The following is a 19,552-nucleotide window of genomic DNA, read 5'->3' on the forward strand; positions in this document are numbered from 1 at the left end:
CCTCCTAATAGACTGTTTAAATACTGATATTTTTGCAAAAAGAACCTTTTTTTCCTGTAATTTCATTCTATTAAATATTCTAAGCCATTGACTTTTTATTTATAAACTTTATATAGCTAGCTAAGCGTCATGTATATTTACAACTATTGTATAATCAAAAATTTGCCAAAAAAAAAATAGGAAATAAATATTTCAAAATAAGGTAATGTTTTTTTTTCGTAAAATAATCCTTGTTTTGACCGAGAAAAAACGGCATCAGACTAGGCACAGAAGTAAAGATTGCAGAGATTTATAAAATGACAGCGTTTTATATGATAAAGTGTAAAATTATATGGGTATACCCTCGATCGTCAATTCCTAGCCAACTGGAAACATTTTTTTCTTACTGGGTAATTCATATAATACAGGGTGAGTCAGTATTCCAAAAAAACTCCATATCAAATATCCTATTGAGTTTTTCAGTCTGTTTTTGATATAAAGTTATAGAAATATAAATTTTCTTAAATATATAGAGGGGTTCAAATGTATTTTGACATTGAAGTTGCATTTTTTGGCTGTATATTTTTACCCAGTAGATACTTTGTAATCTCACATCTTTTGTATCATTACATAGTTTTTATCAAAAAAAAACATACTTATTTAGTTTAATGAAATTATATTTACATAATAAATAGACATAATAGCTTTTATTTCACTTGATACTAAATAAAAATACCTGGTATGTTTTTTTCCATATAACAGTGATTTCCAAATGTAAAAAGTTTAACAATTTTTAGCTTAATAAGAAAAACAATAAAAAAATTATACAATACAGTAAAGTATATAATATTGACTGAGAAACCACTGTATATAATATAACTTGTTATAACTTTGTATAAGTTTTTAAGGACAATTCGAACTGTTTTATAGCTTGGAATGATAGAATTTAAAAATACTGTTATACTTTACAGAACTACCACCTCGACTGCCGAATTTTAGCAAAAATCTACTTAATTATAGCATTAGACTTAACAGAAAACTATTAAAACACTTAACAAACCTTTCATATTTACAGTACATAAAAAAAAAGACAAATGTTGCAGTCGAGTTCAAATATGTGATAAAATTTCTTTTTAAACGCTCAAAGATGATCTGTTGTTCAACCAAAACTGGTGTGCTGATATGGCCATGGTAATCAGATAAAGTAAGGCAGCAATCCAACAGTTATAAGCATTCTGAAAAGGTTTATGTTTCGTTAAAAATATGGGTGTGTTCTTTGAACTTGAAACACTTACCTGCTGATAGCCTCTGGTCATTTGGCTGTAAAAATCGTCTAGGGTCTCGTAGGAGTGGACTTCTGGAAGGTCCTCAGCCAGGGCTACGGCTTCTATATAATAGAAGACTCCCATAAGGGCCTAGAAAAGACTTGAATCAAAAAAGGTTTCGTTAAGTTTAAAAGGCGATATTTTCGTTACCAATTGCACAATACCCCAAGCACTGATTATCAGGCCGCATAGAGACAATTTTGGTCCACAACAGGCCATTTTAAAAGACTATAAATTATTTTAAGACTTTTTAGGAGTTATTAAAAATCTATCATGTGATTATTGACAAAAATGTGATAATTTTGACGGAAAATGTCATGGGATGTTCAAGGACACAAGAATATATTGCTGTTCTTGTTTATTTTTATTGTTGTCTTTGTCTAATAATTAACCATAGATTATAATTCGATCACTCTTCTTTTAATTGTTTTTCAGGACTCTGGTCCTGAGTGAGTTCAAGCCATTTAAAAATAAAGAAGAAGAATATTACTTCTAATCTGTGGTTACTGTTCTTTTAAGCCCTGAGATATGAAAAAGAAGAAGAACGCCGGTGGCGCCATTTTGGAAAAAGTGAGAAAATTTTGAACTAAAATCCCAAGGTTGCCAAGATATTAACGAAATCCTGAAATAAATCCAAATCAATATTTTTGTAAGTATAAAACAAATTGAATCTTTACAAAATCATGATAAATCTAATAACATATTATACATACTTAGTTTCAGTAAAATAAATAATACATTTTCTTTTAGACAGACATTATTTATGCAGCAAAAAAATACACGACTCTGTTTTACATGTGTTCAATCTGACAACGTTGAAGTGAGAAACTTTCAGTTGTTGTTTTCAGCTAGAGGTTATGTGTTATGTCGTTCTTACAATTTTTCTGATTTTTTAATAGAAAAAGTGATTTTGCGATGTATTATTTGAGTTTATTTTGTTCCTTAAGGCCTGTTTAATCTCCTGAAAATGTAAGTACTTATTACTTTGCCTGTTTTCTATAGATTTTTTCACTTGCAAATATTTCAATTACATCATCATTAAAAGTATTAATATTTTTGCAAATTTCATAATTTTCTTTCTCAAAATCGAGTATATGGAAATATAGATACATTCCTTGATGTCTCTATCGTACATTAAAAGTAAATTTACTTAGAATAGTGCTCTATATTTAGAGATATTTGGTATTTTTTCTGCCATTTTTTTTGGTCAAGTTAAAATGTTTTTTGTTTTTAAAGGTAGTTTTTATAGGCAAACAAGTATTTTCTACGTCTTTGAGTCGGTGTTAGTATATCTCAAGGAGCCCTTTGTGCTCAGTAATTATATAAATTAATACTTTCACACAGATAAAATAAAATACTTTTACACACATGTTTAATACTATACACCATCGTCATATTTAAGTTAACAATTTTGCATTGTTTTAATATAAGGCTTTAATAATTATAATTTTATCTTTTAGGAGCGTTATCAATAATACACACTCAGCACATAAAGACCACCTAAAAGAAGAGACATGGATCATCACCCCTTATACATATAATCCTGATGATTGGCCATCATTCTGGTTTATGAGTTGTTCTTCCATTATGTGATTAAAAGTAAGTTTAATTTATTATTTTTAAAAATAATTCTAGTAAATTATTAAAAGTTTATTAACAGGGTAACGATTTTTTAAGATATAAATAATATGAAACAAAAAAAAATCAACACAATTATAGCATAAGTAATAAAATGTAATATTATTTATTTCTTTTTTACAGATTTTCCACAACAAATCAATAGATGTCTACAGCTCCAGGGCAGTATTATTTATCCTTTTCATGAATATTACCAACAAATGCATCAGGACTTTCTGTATATCTAAAATTTTATTTCCTTCGGGTAAATATATTTCTAATGGTTTTTAATATTTGTCAGTTTGAAATGAAATAACTATATAATAATTAATATTGAACTGTCATTTTTCTGAGATTTTCCTAAAAGTCTTCTTATATGTATATAATTGTGTGTATAATTTTTTGTGTCATTCTTCTGATACTTTTCTTAGTTCATCACTCATTTTCGTGCATTTATTTCTATTGTTTCTTTATGAGGGGAGTTGTAGTTTTGGAATCGTTTTCATGACTTTCAATTCGTCATAACTTAACATGGTAAAATTAAATTTTATTTTTGTTAAGTATAATTTATTATTTCTCTTTTTCATTGATTTCAAGTCTCCTATTGTATTTGAAATATTTATTTTACTACTATTCTACTAAGACTTCTAGGTCTTTCTATTGTCTACATAGAATTGTATAGTTTTGGATACATTTTCTAATTGATTTTCTTTTCAATCATATTCTAATTCTTTTTAAAATTGAGTTTTTGATTCGGATATAGTACTGCTTTGGAACAAGGATTTTTTGGGACAGCTGCACTTCAATTCAACCACCTTCTTCAAGATGCCTTTAGCTTGATTAAATTCAACATTCAACAGTGGATTAAGAATAAAATTCATCATTGAAGAGGAACTAAATAATTTTAGGTAAATTACACTAAAGTGTTTATTATTAATAAACAATGTAAAATATTCTTTGTTATATGTGTATAAGTCTAAATAAATTTATTTTTATTTTCAGATCATTGAATTTTTGGAACTCATTCTACAAAAGCTGCAGCTGGTACTGGTACTTCTATTTTTCCTCCATTGGACACTCCAGAAGACACATCTCAAGAAGACTTGTAGAAACACCGAAACTGTTTTAAAATATTTATGAATTTTATTTTATGTAAACTGGTCTTTACTTTTTTGGAAATTGTAAAAGTAAAATTTTGAAGTGTTGAATTCTGTATTTATACATAAAATTTTTAAATATTTGAGTTAAAAAAAATCTTATATCATCAAGAATATATTTTAGTAGATTCCAGATGTATAAAAACACAGAATTCAAGACAATCAAAATTTTAATTTTATTCTTAAATAGTTTCTTGGAATTTTAAACTTTATACTGTACAATCATAAAGTTTCCTGATCAAGCAGGCTTTGAGCATTGATAAATAATCATTTTCTATCAGAAATAGCATTAAAAATAATATAAATTTTTATATTCCAAGGAATATTATGTTACATTCAATAATTAGAGTACCATTTATAATTATTTTGGTTATAGATAAGATATTTATTAAATTTAATGTTTTAGTTAAGTTGTAATACAACATAATAAAAAAATGGCGTCAGCGAAAGCTATGAAATGAAGATCTCTGTTATCTTATATGGGGTCATGTAAAATTATACGGAGAATATCGTCATGTTCATTTTCAAGCCAACTGGACGCCGTTTTTTTTCCGATGACAAATGTGCAAAAGAAATGAGCACAAACATTTTTTTACACAAAAAAATATTTTTGTTACAATCATAAACAGTCTACATAGCTCTTTATGTAAAAAAATTAGTTTCTTACGTACAAAATTCCTAGTTTTATACAAGGTATTTTTTACGTTTTATAAAAAGCTTCTTTGAACACGCTGTTAACTGTTATTATGATATACAAAAGATACAATACAATCGAAAAAAAACAGCGTCGGAGATAGCTTGGAAATTAAGATCGCTGTCATTTTATATGTAAATTTATGTTGGGAATTTCATCAAGTGTTATTTCAAAGCCTACCGGATGCCATTTTTTTGGTATAATTGATTTATGTTTAGGCATTTTATTGTTGATATATTTTCTATTTTGTGCAGTAATCTACATACCATATGATCCAAAAAAAAGGCGTCTAGTTGGCTGGGAAATGACGATCGATGACATTCCCCATATAATTTTGCATATAGAATGACAGCGATCTTCATTTCATAGCCATCGCTGACGCTGTTTTTTTGCCATATTATATAAGCAGAAATAATACAATACGATCGAGAAAAAAACGGCGTCGGAGAGGCTTGGAAATTAAGATCACTGTCATTTTATATGTAAATTTATACCGAGAATTTCATCAAGTGTTATTTCAATTCATTTTTTTTTCGATCATACGGTATAATTGATTTATGTTTAGGCATTTTATTGTTGATATATTTTCTATTTTGTGCAGGACTCTACATACCATATGATTGAAAAAAACGGCGTCTAGTTGGCTGGGAAATGACGATCGATGACATTCCCCATATAATTTTGCATATAGAATGACAGCGATCTTCATTTCATAGCCATCGCTGACGCTGTTTTTTTGCCATATTGTATAAGCAGAAATAATACAATACGATCGAGAAAAAAACGGCGTCAAAGATGGCTTGGAAATTAAGATCATTGTCAATTTATATAGAGAATTTCATCAAGTGTTATTTCAAATCCTACCGGATGCCATTTTTTTTTCGATCATACGGTATAGTTGATTTATGTTTAGACATTTTATTGTTGATATATTTTCTATTTTGTGCAGGAATCTACATACCATATGATCGAAAAAAACGGCGTCTAAATGACAGTGATCTTCATTTCATAGCCATCGCTGACGCTGTTTTTTTTTGTCATATTGTATAAGCAGAAATAATACCGTCAGAGATGGCTTAGAAATTAAGATAACTGTCATTTTATATGTAAATTTATATGGGAATTTCATCAAGTGTTATTTCAAAGTCAACTGGATGTCATTTTTTTCGATCACACGGTATAATTTATTAATGTTTAGTCATATTATTGTTAATATATTTTCTATTTTGTTAAAAATCTAAATACCATATGATCGAAAAAGAACGGCGACCAGTTTGCTTGAAAATGACGGTCGATGACATTCCCCATATAATTTTACATCTAACATGACAGCGATCTTTATTTCATAGCCATCGACGTCGCCGTTTTTTTTTCGATCATATTCAAGCAGAAATAATACCATATGATCGAATAAAATACGATGGCTATGAAATGAATATCGCTGTCATTTTATATGTAAAATTATATGGGAAATGTCATCGATTGTTATTTCATAGCCATCTCTGACGCCGTTTTTATTCGATCATACGGTATAAAATGTATGTTTAAAATTAAGATAAATGTATTTTTTCTCATTTCACCTAAGTTTTTTACAGTTTTTTACGTGTATTTTTCGCCATACCATCCCTGATAAAAAAGTTTTATGACCAAGCTTTGTATAATCAAAAAAAACAGCGTCAGCGATGGCTATGAAATGAAGATCGCAATCATTTTATATGGGAAATATCATCGATGTTCATTTCCAAGCCAACTGGACGCCGTTTTTTTTTCGATCATACGGTAGCAGTACCTTTATATTTTAAGGATCAAAGTCAAAGCCCACTTGATCATAAAACTTAGATCTTTTGTACTGTATATTAGTTTAACAAATTAGAGTAATCTGCATCCAGAATAAATTTATTCCTATTTAGATTTAGGTCTATCTTTGTCAAATATATGTATATGTGTCTATAAGTTTATCTTGAATAAATAAAACTATTAAAATTAATTGTTGTTTTATTTGACAATTTTATAGTTACTCCAAGGGATACAGTTCATCTTCTTGCTTTTATATTCTCCTGATATTAATCGGAAATTTTGTTGAAAATGAATATTAAATCTAACTCCAATTTTCAGTAAAGGCAGAAAAATTGAGAATTTGTATCAGGAGAACATAAGAGTAAAGAGGTAAAAATAAACGAAATAAATTCTTGACAAAATGATGAATATAACTGACTGCTCCTGGCATCGAAAAATACCTCCTCGCACTCATATGTTCCTGATACAAATTCAAAATTTCTCCGCTTTTGACAAAACCGACCAAAAATAATTTCGACCTGGCAAAAATTGGAGTACCTGACCAACGAGTTAGAATGAGTTAGATTTTTTCGAAAAACGGCCATAACTTCTAAACTAAAAGAGCTATCGAGGAACGGAAGTCGGCATTCGATTCGCCTTTCAACCCTCTATAAGGGTGCAAAATTAGGGCGCGATCGGAGACAAAAAAAAATTTTCGGCGAAAATGAAGGAAGGTTAACCCCTTACCTCATTTTTCGCCAAAAATTTTTTTTGTCTCCGATCGCGCCCTAATTATGCACCCTTATAGAGGGTTGAAAGGCGAATCGAATGCCGAGTTTCGTTCCTCTCTAACCCTTATAGTTTCCGAGATATTAAGGGTTGAAGTTTGAAAACGAGTTCGAAGTGCTAGAGATAGCAGAAATATCGTTATTTAATGCTTTATTTATATGTGTTACTAAATTTAATACTTACCTCTTCGCCCTTATGTGTTCCTGATAGAAATCGGCGATTTTTGACGCGGTTTAAAAATTTTCGTGCAGTCTGACAAAAATCGAATTTTCTCGGATATGTATCAGGAGTACATAGAAGCGAAGAGGTAAATATTGGTACTGAATTTAATCCTTACCTCTTTGCACTTATGTGTTCCTGATAGAAATCGGTGATTTTGGACAAGGATTAAAAATTTTCGTTTAATTTTTATTAAAAGCTGAATTTTCTCGATTTGTATCAGGAGTACATAAGAGCGAAGAGGTAATTATTGTAGGGTATTTTTTTTATATAAAATACTGGGGGGGCTATTCCAGAACAAGTGTAAGTATTAAAATATATTATTTTTGTGATAGTTAAATGACTTTTTCTCTTTGTTCAGGATTAGACAGTATATTTTGGTTGAATAAAACTCATTTATTATTAAGTATTATTTATTTTAATATTATATCTTATTAACAAAGGGTAACTTAAAAAATATAATCCAAGGTGGCGATGGACATGCTCATGTGTATGTTGAGGTAAATAAATCTTCTGACTATCCTTCTGGAAAGTCTTGGTTCTGTAAAAAAATATAAAGAAATAATTAATTAATTGTTCACTAACAAGCTTCATTAAAAACTAGTACTTCTACAGTATGATCGAAAAAAAAACGGCGTCAGCGATGGCTGTTGAAAAATAAAGATCGCTGTCATTTTTCATGTAAAATTACATGGGGAATGTCATCGATGTTTATTTCCAAGCCAACTGGACGCCGTTTTTTTTTCGATCATACGATGAGAACTTTTTTAAATAGTACTACAAGAAAAAAAAACATAGGTAAGTTAGCTGTCTCTATAATTGAGAAATATTACAGTTGGGAGTTGGAGCCTTTGGTGTTACAACACCAAATAAAATCCTACGTCACCACAATACACAAAAAAGTATTTTGGTGTATTGTGGGGAATTAGTGTTTTAATTATACTAATTAAAAGTGTTAAAAACTATTAATTAAAAACTTAAACTCCTTGTAAGGGCAACTCTATATACACCTTAAGTGTATTGATAGTTGCCTAAATTAGGCGCCAAAATATTTTCTTTGAAATTAATCATTTATATCTACATATATTACAAAACACAATATTAGGTATTTATTAAATATGTTTCATTTAAAAAAAATCTTTTAGTATAATTTACCCATATTATTTAGCTTCCTCTTCAATGATGAATTTCATTCTCAATCCACTGTTGAATGTGGAATTTAATCATCCTAATGGCATTTTGAAGGAGGCTGTTGAAGTGCAGCTGTCCCGAAAAATCCTTGTTCCAAAGCAGGACAATATCCCATTCAAAAACTCAATTTTAAAAGGAATGAAATGAAAATTTATTAGAAAATAAATCCAAAACTAGATAATTCTATGTAGGCATCAATAGAAATGAAATAAAGAGTTATAAGTCAGGAGAATAGCAGTAATATAAACAATAATACACATAAAAGAAGATATTTAGAAATACAAGCAATATAGAAGAAAAATAAGAAATTCCATTTAAGAAAAATTAAATTGTTTTACTCTGTATGGGTATGATGATTTGAAAAAATGTCATAGATAAGACTTGACACGGAATGATACAGTATTTTTATTTTAAAAATAATACAAGAAAATAATGGCTGATAACTCAGAAATACAAATATCAATAGAAGAGTTCATGGAAGAAACAAATTAAGAAATAGAGCTATGTGGCATTGAAAAAAATTGTATAAAAATGTGCGATGAACTTAAAAAAAGTCTCAGAAGAATGACACAAAAAATACAATCAATGGAAGAGTTTATAGAATAGATAAAATGATGACATTCCCACAAGGAAGAAAATATGGGAGACATATAGTAAAAGAGTTTATAGAATTGATGAATATATATTCCAATAATAAAGAAAATGTAGGATACAAAAATAATGAAATAGAGGTAGGCCATAAGTAAGAGAAAAAAATAAAGAAGTATATGGTCTTTAAGAACTGGAAAATTGACCAAATATTATGCTTAGCCTCATCTAAAAAATATCTAGTCAAAATATGACATCAAGCACATAAGGAAAAATTCTCCAGAGCATATAAGTTCGCCACCCTGCATCAGATTTAACCCTTTTCCGACGATTAAGCCTCGCCAGTCAGTTCCCATCCCAGCTAAGCAGCCTCGTCTCGGGTCACCCTCGTCACCCATCGAGCGGACATCCACCGGGACCCCCTACAGGCGGACCACCCTCATCATCTTCAATGTGTCCGATATCCCGCCCCCTGCCTCTTCGAGGGTCACGGAATACGTGCACGAAGAAGTCTCGGAGCTTGGGTGCCAGGTCGTATCCGGCCGAAGCCTCTAGCGTTAGAACACCTAGCTCGTAAACCAGAGGGTGGTGACTCCCTTGGGTACCTCTGCATGCTACACAGGTCATCGATGCCCAAACATCAGGGTTAGGGGGTGACCCAGGTCTCCTCTTCTTCGGGGAGGCTAGTTATAATGCTCTGGAGTCGATGTTACTCAGGAAAATTCATTGGAAAAAATGCTAGAAAAATTAGAAGTGAATTATGTGGACGAGTCAGTTTTTTGAATAAATGGCGAACGCGCCAGGAATTGATAAGAAATTAGTCCTTATTTTAAGTTTTTAAAGTGTGTTTAAATTATATATAAACACGGGCAAACGAAACCAAAAGAATCTGTAAAATTACAGCAATTCATGACAAATGATCTGGAATAAATGACATGAAAATGAATCCATCAAAACTAGAATTTTGTGCACGATATTACACAAGTAAAAAGCATTAGAAGAATGACACCATAAGAATATTAATACAAATAAAATAATACTTACAGAAATACAGTCAATGAAATATATTATAGAATCAATAAATGGTGATATTTTTCCCACAATGAATAAAATATGGGAGTCAAACTAGAAAAACAATATGCGAAAAAAGAAATGACAAATAGCCAAAAATTGGCACAAATTAAGAATAGATGGTCAGAATTTATCTGTGTTAAGAATAAACAATAAAAAGATTGCTCAAGGACTCATTAGATTTTTTTCCCACATAATTATATTTAAAAATGATGAAATCCACTGATGAACATTAAAGACCAGTACAAATATATGTGTTTACTCAAAAAAATTAAATTTTAGATATACTTATTAATCTCGATGCATTGTTGATGGTAATATTCATCTAAAGGATAAATGTACTACCCTGGAACTGTATACATTCATGGATTTGTTGTAGAAAATCTGTAAAAAAAGAAATAAATAATACCGTATGATCGAATAAAAACGGCGTCCAGTTGGCTTGGAAATGAGGATCGATGGCATTTCCTATATAAATTTACATATAAAATGACAGCGATCTTCATTTCATAGCCATCGCTGACGCCGTTTTTATTCGATCATACGGTAGTACATATCATTAATTTTATTATGCTATAATAATTGTATTTTTTTTTCTTTCATATTAAGATAAAAAAAATGTTTAGTCTGTTAATAAATTGTTAATAATGCATTAAAATTATCTTTAAACACTGAACTAAACTTACTTTAAATCAGATAATGGAAGAGCAACTCGTAAACCAGAATGATGACCAAACATCAGGATTATACAAGGGGTGCCACAAGTCTCTTCTTTTAGATGTTCTTTAGGTGCTGGTGTATTACTAAAAACGCTCCTAAAAAAAGAAAATTATAATTATTAACACCTTATATTACAACAAACAAACTTATATTACAAACGAGCAAAAAAAGTATTTTATTTTATCTGAAAATATTATATAATTATTGAAAATAGGAGCCCCCTTTAGGTATACCAACACTGACTCATTCTAAAGACGTAGAAAATACTTGTCTATACGAATAAATACCTAAAAAGTCCTTTAGGAATAAAAAACATCTTAAAACTCTACCTAAAAAAATGGCCAAAAATATACCAAATATTTTTAAATATGGAGCATTATTCTATGTAACTATATTTTTAATGCACAATAGGGACATGAAGGAAAGTATTTATATTCCCATACACTCGATTTTGAATAAGAAAATTGTGAAAATAAGAAAAATATTTCAGCTTTTGATGATGATGTAACTGAAATATTTAGAAGTGAAAAAACTATGGAAAACATGCATAATAATGAGTACTTACATTTTCAAGAGGTTCAAGAAGTCTTAAGGAACAGAATACACTCAAATACTGTACAGAAAAATTAATTTTTTTATCAAAAAATCCAAAATATTATAAGAACGACATAACGAAAAACAAAAGAAAATGTTGCTCTGTCAACGTTGTCAAATTGAGCAGAAGTAAATAAAATTAATAATATTTTTGTACGTATAAAACGCCGTGTCTTCAAAAATACTATTTATTCTACTGAAATAATGTTTATATTCTGTGTTTATTAGATTTATCACTATTTTGTAACGGTTCAATTCGTTTTATACTTACAAAAAATAGATTTAAGTTAGTTTCAGGATTTTGCTAATGTCTTGGCAACCTTGGAAAAATTTTAGTTCAAAATTCTCTCACTTTTTCCACAATGGCGCCACCAGCGCTCTTCTTCTTTTTCGTATTTCAGGCATTAAATGATCTGTAACCACAGAATAAAAATAATATTCTTCTTCTTTTCAATATTTATGATCTGAAACACGGATAACCACAGATTTGATGTAGATTTTCTTCTTCTTTTTTTAATTAATTTAAAAGCGCAAGCTACTAGGACTATCCGGTCTGAAGTATCCTGAAAAAATAATCAAAAGGAGAGTGATCGAATTATGATCTATGGTCAATTAATAGACAAAGATAACAATAAAAATAAACAAGTACAGCATTATATCATTGACGTTTGCGACTTAATGACAGTGACAGTGACAACTTCAGGAAAATTATTGAGGTTTAAAGAAGTTTAAAGTGATATTTTAAAGCGAAAATTAATCGTCATGGTAGATAAATTGGGTAAGAAACATTCTCTACACCAAATACTTATTATCAACTACCCCTAACACAAATATCTGGAATTTTTCCAAACTATTTCCTACCGAAATCACGGCTTGAAGACGTTACGCCTATCATCCTTATAAGGTTAATTTATTATTACTGTAATGTTGTTTCATGGTCTGTTTGTTAATCCCCATTCTATTTTAATTTTATGAAAGTGCATTACGTCTTCAAACAGTTCTTTTGTGCCCAGACTCCTCAGAGAAATCTAAGCCATTTTTTTGACCCGAACATCTATAGTAATTTTGCTAAAATGTCTGTTCTAGTTAACAGTGAAGCCAATGCAAGGCGTATTGCTATGGTAGAAAGTTGTTTTGGCAGCTCAGGACAGGTAAATCTTCATTATTTAACAAAATAAATCACATTTATGTGACTCAACACTCTTTAGTCATATTATTTTTATTACTATTGTATTTAAAGATTAATAACATTACTAATGACTCATTATTATCATATTTGTTTGAACTGTTTCCAGCCTCTTGCTGTTCCTGGACGTGTACTAGTTGGGGAAGGTGTTCTAACAAAAATGTGTCGAAAGAAACCAAAAACCCGACAGTTTTATCTGTTTAACGATATCTTGGTGTATGGCAACATAATAATCAACAAGAAAAAGTACAACAAACAGCATATCATTCCTTTGGAAGAAGTGAAGTTAGAAAGTTTAGAAGAAGATGCTCGTAAGTAGATTTTAATGTGTTTTAATTGAATATTAATTTTCCTAACTTTCACTAATGAAGGAAGAATAATTATTAAATAACCTGCACTTTCCTATAATGTAATAAATTAATCTGTAACATCATTAATGTTATTTTAATTATCTATTAAAAAACAGATAAGGCGACAACATTTAAAATAAACACTGTAATTGAAAATATATTTATAATTTATAGATAGATTTATACAGGGTGAATTTTGAAGTATCTTTAAGATGAAAAGCTCATATAAAGATGTGTATCTAAAATGCTTAATTTTTGAGATGATACAGGGTGTTAAAAGCTGTATATTTTTATTTCAGAATACAAAAATGGTTGGTTAATACGGACAGCTTCGAAGTCCTTTGCAGTCTATGCGGCAACATCGCACGAAAAAAAAGAGTGGATGGCTCACATAAACAAATGCATAGATGATCTGCTCAGAAAAAGTAAGTAAAAGTAATTTTTGCCCGATTTACATCAGTTTTGACCCGACAAAAAACCACTGTGTGAGATAAGAAAATTTACTCATTGTTTTATAAAATTAGTTGTACTGATAAGCTTTGAAAATGGGGGTTTTTGTACACTTTTATCGCTAAAAAATATTGTTTATTGTCTGAGTGGGTGTAGGATGTGCATATTTTTTGTTTATTTCGTTTCTGAATACCAGGCTAGGCCAAAACTATAAAATAACATTAAAAAACTTGTATAAAAAATAAAAATTATAGAAAAAATTGAATTAAAACAACTGATAACGTATTCTATTGTACTATTCTCTTGCTGGACATACTATAGCTGTATTTCTCACGTAAACAGGTGGTAAAAAGGCAGTGGCGGAACACGCAGCCGTATGGGTACCGGATGTAGAAGCCCCGGTCTGTATGCACTGCAAAAAGACTCAGTTCACCCTAATCAACAGAAGGGTGAGTATTCTTTTAACTTAAAACCATTTACACCCTTATACGACGCTAATTTTTGGACTATTTCAGCACCATTGTCGCAAATGCGGCTCAGTGGTGTGCGGTCCCTGTTCCAACAAGCGATTTTTGCTGCCCAATCAGAGCTCAAAGCCTCTGAGGGTGTGTTTGCAGTGTTACGAAGTCCTGACATCGGTCAGATCAAACAATTCGAATGATGCTCACAAAAGTAAGCTTAAAAACATCGTTTTTTTTTCAAATATATATAAAAAAATTATATTTTATTATTTTTCTGGTAAATTTATTTTATTATTGTGATTTTTTTTTGCAGTAAACAGTCAAGATTCTTCTGGTGAAGAAGACTCAGATGATGATGATGAGACACAGAAAGGCCAGCCAGAAACGCATGATCTGGTGAGTACTAAAAATAGTTTATGTTTTTTTTTACAATAACACACATTAAAATAATATATAAAAACAACAAAAAAATGTTTTTACTGAAAATAGACACCCTAGGCTCAGTAGCGCACCAAAAATCAACAATATAACTTACTGTTTTAATCTTAATTCATTTTAAAGTATAAGTTATACTATGAAAGTTAGTTAATAAATATTTGTATTAAAAAAGTATAATTTTCTAACAAGCATTCGTGCGATCGAAAAAAAGGTGTCTTATTAGCCTGTTAAAAAACGATTAATAATATTTTTTCATTGTCATTTATTCTAGGTCTGTAGATGTCAATACAATACGTCTGTAGACGTCATTTATTGTAAACTTACGTAAAGAGCTTGGCAAAAAAGTTGTATTTCACGTAATATTTTAAATGTTTCCATTAAATTCTTTAATCTACCGAAATATAACTATATTATGCAAATATTAACTATGGTGGGGCTTCAATACCTATACTATGAATCATTGAGATTTTTGTTTAGTAAGCTTTTAGGAAAAAAATTGGGGATACCTAAAAAAAACTATGTATTTTTCTTGTTTACCAAAGATGTGTTTCCTTAGGGTGCGCCACTGCCTGCTTTGGACATTTGAACTACCTTCACCATAGATATTAAAAACTATAGATCAAATACATATATAAAACTAAAAAAAATGACACCTGCTATTTTTTTCGTTGGCAGCTTAATACACGTTTTAGCTAAAACTTTTTCACATAAATCAGCGTATAAAATAAATATACCGGGTGAGCCAAAAGTAGATCTTTTTTTATCTGCTATAGGATTTATGCAATAATATTATTTTTAAGAACTTGCTATACCCAAAATATATTTTTATTAGTTTCTTGTCTTTTCTTTTTTGTTAGTGAATCTATCTGCAACGAAAATGAGGGTTAGCTTATCTTTTGACTGGTATTCTATAAGTTTTAATGTCTATGGTCCTTACACTTTCTTGTATAATTAGATTTGTGTGTTTCTTTCATTTTGGCGCTAGAGAAAAAATATTCTTTTTTTAAAAAAAATAATTATTTCTATCAGCGTTTGAAAAAAATAATTAAACAAAATTTTTCCCCGGATTATATAGAATAATAGTGTTCTTTTTTTTCTTCCTTGTGATTAACCAAAGATGAAGGTAAGTTAAAGCAAATTCACTATGTGTTTGTCTCTTTGTTTTCGCTTGCTTCTAAATTTTTGCATGTTTTTACACCTGTCTGTTACAAAAAAATAATAATGGCATGAACTAAAATAGGTTTAGGTTATTTCATTTTCTCTAAAACGGTATAAATCATTGGAAAAGTATAAACGGGATTAACCATTTTAGAACAAGCAAAAAATTTTATGAAGTATACATTTTTCTCGAAATGTCAATAATAAAAAAGTTTTTCCTCCTGTAAAGTCAATCCAGGGACATACTGTATATTCTCTCACTAGATGAACTATATAGTTACTACTAATTCTATTTAATGTATTCTATGCATGTTTTTTATTTGCTTTCTTTAGTCTGTCTTCTATATGTCAATAATTTTTCTTTTGCGCTATTTTTTTTCATTGTTTTCTATGAGTACTTCTTATTTCAGTTCGTTGTAACCGAAGTACCACTTAGATACCAGTGGGGTACCAGGTACAGAAAGACAGAAGAAGAAAAAACAACGTCAAATAGCATCAGCTGTTTGAACCTTAGTTTTTAATCATAGCACCAAGCACTATACTTAACTAAGTGTACTTAAAAAAATGCATTTTTTCTTATTAGATATAAAAAAACAAAAATATTTGACACAACTACTAATTTTACTTTGATTTTGAAAAGTGTGGATTTCTCTATAACTTAGAATATAATATCAATTAGGCTAGTATAGAGGGTGTAAATGAAATAACGCGGCGTTCCCACAAAACTTTTGATTTTTTTAAATAACGTAATCACGTATATTTTTTCACACTTAATTCATTTATACGCCCTGTACATTAATATGAATAATAACTGTGATATTAGTTACGTAAGAAAATAATGTTTTACATTTTGTTTTTAGTAATTTTAGATCGTTTTTCATATTTTATTAAGACTGAATCTTCCTGAATTTTAATTTCCTTTTGTTTAATTTATAGTTTGAAAAATTTGATGTTATAGACAGAAAACTACATATTTTAACCACAATATATCTAAAAATACGAAGCATACCAAAAAATACTTAGCTATCAGATTAAAAAACATTAGAAAGTTGTCTACATTTTAGTTTAGTTTTTTTTAATTTATAACCATGTACTTACTTGAATTAGTTGAATTTTTACTCTCTAGTTGTATTATTATTCTTTTTACTGTTGTTGTTACATATTGTTTTTATTGAATATTATGCACTTATAAAATCTGTGTATTATAAATTAAAATTATATTGAAAATATCAAATATAAAAATATATTTTAAATAAACTTTTTAAAGTTATTCTGACGTGTTTTTATTTTCCTTCAGTATACAGGGTATCCCTTAAATAAGTGTAAGTTTTTACAAAAAAAATCTTATTACGTGTTGTTCCTCTAGCGCCAAAAATCTACACTAACAATTTATATCTTATCTTCCTATCTAATAAAATTTTGTACTTATTTTTTCTACTGCCATCTAGTTCAAGAGCCATTGCTTGGGGTATACTTGCTGACATTACATCTGTAAGTTGTTGGCTTGAATTAAAAAAGCATTAATAGCATTTTTTTCTCCAATACCTCAATACGATGTTATAGAAAACTCTTCATTTTTTTAGAGAAGTGTTTGTCTCATTTTTTAGAGTTTTTTGTTGAGTTTTACTGCTAATTTAAAATCTATATCTTGGCTTTTTTGCTTGTTTATATTCACAGACACGTACAAAAGGGGGGTTTCCATTAAAATTATGTCAGATTTCGACATATTTAAGTAATTAAGTATTATTATTATATAATTATAATGGACACCCTTTATATTATTCTGTCTTTTAGAAAAACTTGCGACCGGTTGAACAAGAAGCCCGTTTAAATAAAATAATATTTAAATCTATAATTGTTTGTTTTTTGTCTTCGTTTGGCTTCTTGTTGAATACTTTAATTATTTTTATTTGTATTTATTGTTTATTTTTTTTATTTGTAGCCTACCTTCTACGGGGACAATGAGAAAACAGAATAACGTCGAGAATGACAGCTGTCATAGAAAAAAAACAGCATTTCCGGGGGAAGTACCAAGTACCAGGATGGTTAGAAAATATCAGATATATTTTATACATAGTTAAACAAATATAGATATATTTTTAATATGGAATTACTTTCCAGTAATTATAATTAAACAAAAAAAAACGCAAGCCTATATAGTTAGATTTTTTCAAATATTCCTAGTAGATTTTGGTCTCAAACTGAATTCAAATTACATAAAAATAATACACACAGGGTGTTGAAAAAAAAAGAAAAAATATATATTTTTCATTATATTGAATTTTTATGTATCCGCACTGTATATAACGTTAACTCTATCCAAATATTCAGTTTTCAAATCTTTGTGATGATGGATTATTATACGGGGTGTGAATAAATAACTGAGAAAAAAATCACTTAATTCGTTTTTACCCTGTATATATAAAGGAAAATCTGTGCCTTAAATATTTTTAACGACTATTGTATAGACGAAAAATACCTATACTTGTTTTTTTTTACTGTAAAAAATAATAATTAAATTGTTATAAATAATTTCTAACAGAGTATTCACATTTGAATTCAGTTTTAGTACAGGGTATTCGGTAAATGCACGTACAAATGTGAATACGAAAATATGAAAGTAAGTTCCTATAAACACGAGTTCGGAAACGCATAGTTTTAAATATACAGGGTGTTAGAACTTTTAAAAAATATTTTTTTTTGTAATTAAAGCTTAATTTTTAAAAAATACCATTATTATTTTTTTTTTACTTTTCTGTAGGTAGGTACCACTGAACATTAATGCTTCTTTTTAAAGATTTAACATCCTGTATGTTTAAAACTTCACATTTCAGGACACATGTTTACAGAAATGAAAATTAACCCCCTAAAATTAGGCCGTGTATTTTTCGACTACCCTGTAGAACTTAAAAAAAAGATTCAGTACTTTTTCACACATTTTTATATACTGGGTTGCACCACCCGGTATAATTTGGGACTCTAATTTTATTTTTTTTCCTGTTGTGAACTGAATTAAATATTCTTATAACTTTTTTTATAGTTTTTAGCGGTGTAATATATCAATTATTTTAGACCAAAATTTTTATCAATTAATATATTAAAAAAGTCAAACCCTTTCATAGATTATTTTGACTTTTTATTTAAAAAAAAACATGGTTTAAGTAGGGGTGCTAAAAAATTCTGTAGATTTTTTAAAAAAAGCTGTATATATTTATATTATTACTATTAATAAAAATTCTATTTATTATATCATTTATTAATCTTAATATCTTTAGTATTAATCTGAACTGAAGAAATGTAATTTTAATTATTATTATCTGTATATTTTGTTTGATATTATACTCTCTTTCTTTCAAGCAGTGACAATTTTTAATAAAATTGTGTTAAATTAGTGTTATTTTTTTTTGTATTTTGTCTGATTTAAGAAAAAAAAATAAATTTGGTGATCTGGAACGATGTGTATATTTTATTCATCGAATTTCCTATCCTTCCCCTTAGGGGGCGTCAATTATGTCTCCTTACCAGGTTGCTCCTCTGTTTTTTAGCCGACCATACCAATAGGTATGGGTAATTTCACTCAAAATGAGTTTTCTTTGGGTCATAAATGACCTAAATACAAAATATTTTCATGGCGTCTGTCTGTCTGTCTGTCCGTCTGTAACACGATAACACAAAAACCGCTGAACCGATTTTAACCAAATTTGGCACAAAAATACTGCGGCTCCCGAGAATCTGGCCATTCGTTTTTGGTGGGGGTGGGGGGTTGGTAAGGGGGTATGGGAGGGGGTT

The 19,552-nt window shown here is 29.2% G+C and overlaps 2 protein-coding genes and 2 long non-coding RNA genes across 8 annotated transcripts; 2 read left to right on the forward strand and 2 right to left on the reverse strand.

The window, feature by feature from the left end:
* Positions 1 to 643: 643 nt before the first annotated feature.
* On the reverse strand, positions 644 to 1,629 carry LOC115885443 (ribonuclease kappa). Its single transcript, XM_030904360.1, has 3 exons — positions 1,455 to 1,629; positions 1,275 to 1,394; positions 644 to 1,214 (listed from the first exon to the last, which is right to left on the reverse strand). Exons 1-3 carry the CDS (start codon positions 1,521 to 1,523, stop codon positions 1,113 to 1,115), a joined length of 291 nt encoding a protein of 96 aa, XP_030760220.1. The 5' UTR covers positions 1,524 to 1,629; the 3' UTR covers positions 644 to 1,112.
* Positions 1,630 to 2,144: 515 nt separating this feature from the next.
* Positions 2,145 to 5,047, forward strand: LOC115885407. 3 transcript variants are annotated; one of them, XR_004050725.1, is made up of 5 exons: positions 2,145 to 2,273; positions 2,765 to 2,903; positions 3,066 to 3,186; positions 3,685 to 3,829; positions 3,924 to 5,047. It is a non-coding gene; the product is annotated as an uncharacterized LOC115885407 (long non-coding RNA). The 3 variants fall into 3 exon arrangements; XR_004050723.1 differs by having other exon boundaries at positions 3,066 to 3,829; XR_004050724.1 differs by lacking the exon at positions 2,145 to 2,273 and adding an exon at positions 2,593 to 2,705 and having other exon boundaries at positions 3,066 to 3,829.
* A 2,951-nt stretch (positions 5,048 to 7,998) lies between these two features.
* LOC115885457 lies at positions 7,999 to 11,800 on the reverse strand. The gene is made up of 4 exons (XR_004050734.1): positions 11,692 to 11,800; positions 11,093 to 11,221; positions 8,712 to 10,790; positions 7,999 to 8,097 (listed from the first exon to the last, which is right to left on the reverse strand). It is a non-coding gene; the product is annotated as an uncharacterized LOC115885457 (long non-coding RNA).
* A 582-nt stretch (positions 11,801 to 12,382) lies between these two features.
* LOC115885358 (pleckstrin homology domain-containing family F member 2) lies at positions 12,383 to 19,153 on the forward strand. 3 transcript variants are annotated; one of them, XM_030904252.1, is made up of 9 exons: positions 12,383 to 12,498; positions 12,807 to 12,871; positions 13,016 to 13,217; positions 13,556 to 13,681; positions 14,049 to 14,155; positions 14,222 to 14,378; positions 14,481 to 14,563; positions 17,212 to 17,254; positions 17,706 to 19,153. In XM_030904252.1, exons 1-8 carry the CDS (start codon positions 12,483 to 12,485, stop codon positions 17,242 to 17,244), a joined length of 789 nt encoding a protein of 262 aa, XP_030760112.1. In that variant the 5' UTR covers positions 12,383 to 12,482; the 3' UTR covers positions 17,245 to 17,254; positions 17,706 to 19,153. The 3 variants fall into 3 exon arrangements, with proteins under 3 accessions (XP_030760112.1, XP_030760111.1, XP_030760110.1); XM_030904251.1 differs by lacking the exon at positions 17,212 to 17,254; XM_030904250.1 differs by lacking the exons at positions 17,212 to 17,254; positions 17,706 to 19,153 and adding an exon at positions 16,174 to 16,826.
* The last annotated feature ends 399 nt before the right edge of the window (positions 19,154 to 19,552 follow it).

This window comes from Sitophilus oryzae, unplaced genomic scaffold, assembly GCF_002938485.1.
Source record: "Sitophilus oryzae breed Bouriz unplaced genomic scaffold, Soryzae_2.0 scaffold_381_pilon_pilon, whole genome shotgun sequence".
In the NCBI taxonomy this organism is placed as follows: Eukaryota; Metazoa; Arthropoda; class Insecta; order Coleoptera; family Curculionidae; genus Sitophilus; species Sitophilus oryzae.

Bases quoted from the DNA above. Each gene is read 5' to 3' on its own strand.
- LOC115885443 (XM_030904360.1), bottom strand. From the start codon at position 1,523: ATGGCCTGTTGTGGACCAAAATTGTCTCTATGCGGCCTGATAATCAGT. The intron at 1,395-1,454 runs GTAACGAAAATA...AGTCTTTTCTAG, and splicing joins CTTGGGGTATTGTGCAATTG to GCCCTTATGGGAGTCTTCTA. The intron at 1,215-1,274 runs GTAAGTGTTTCA...AAACCTTTTCAG, and splicing joins TGACCAGAGGCTATCAGCAG to AATGCTTATAACTGTTGGAT.
- LOC115885358 (XM_030904250.1), top strand. The intron at 13,682-14,048 runs GTAAGTAAAAGT...TCACGTAAACAG, and splicing joins AGATGATCTGCTCAGAAAAA to GTGGTAAAAAGGCAGTGGCG. The intron at 14,156-14,221 runs GTGAGTATTCTT...GGACTATTTCAG, and splicing joins TCACCCTAATCAACAGAAGG to CACCATTGTCGCAAATGCGG.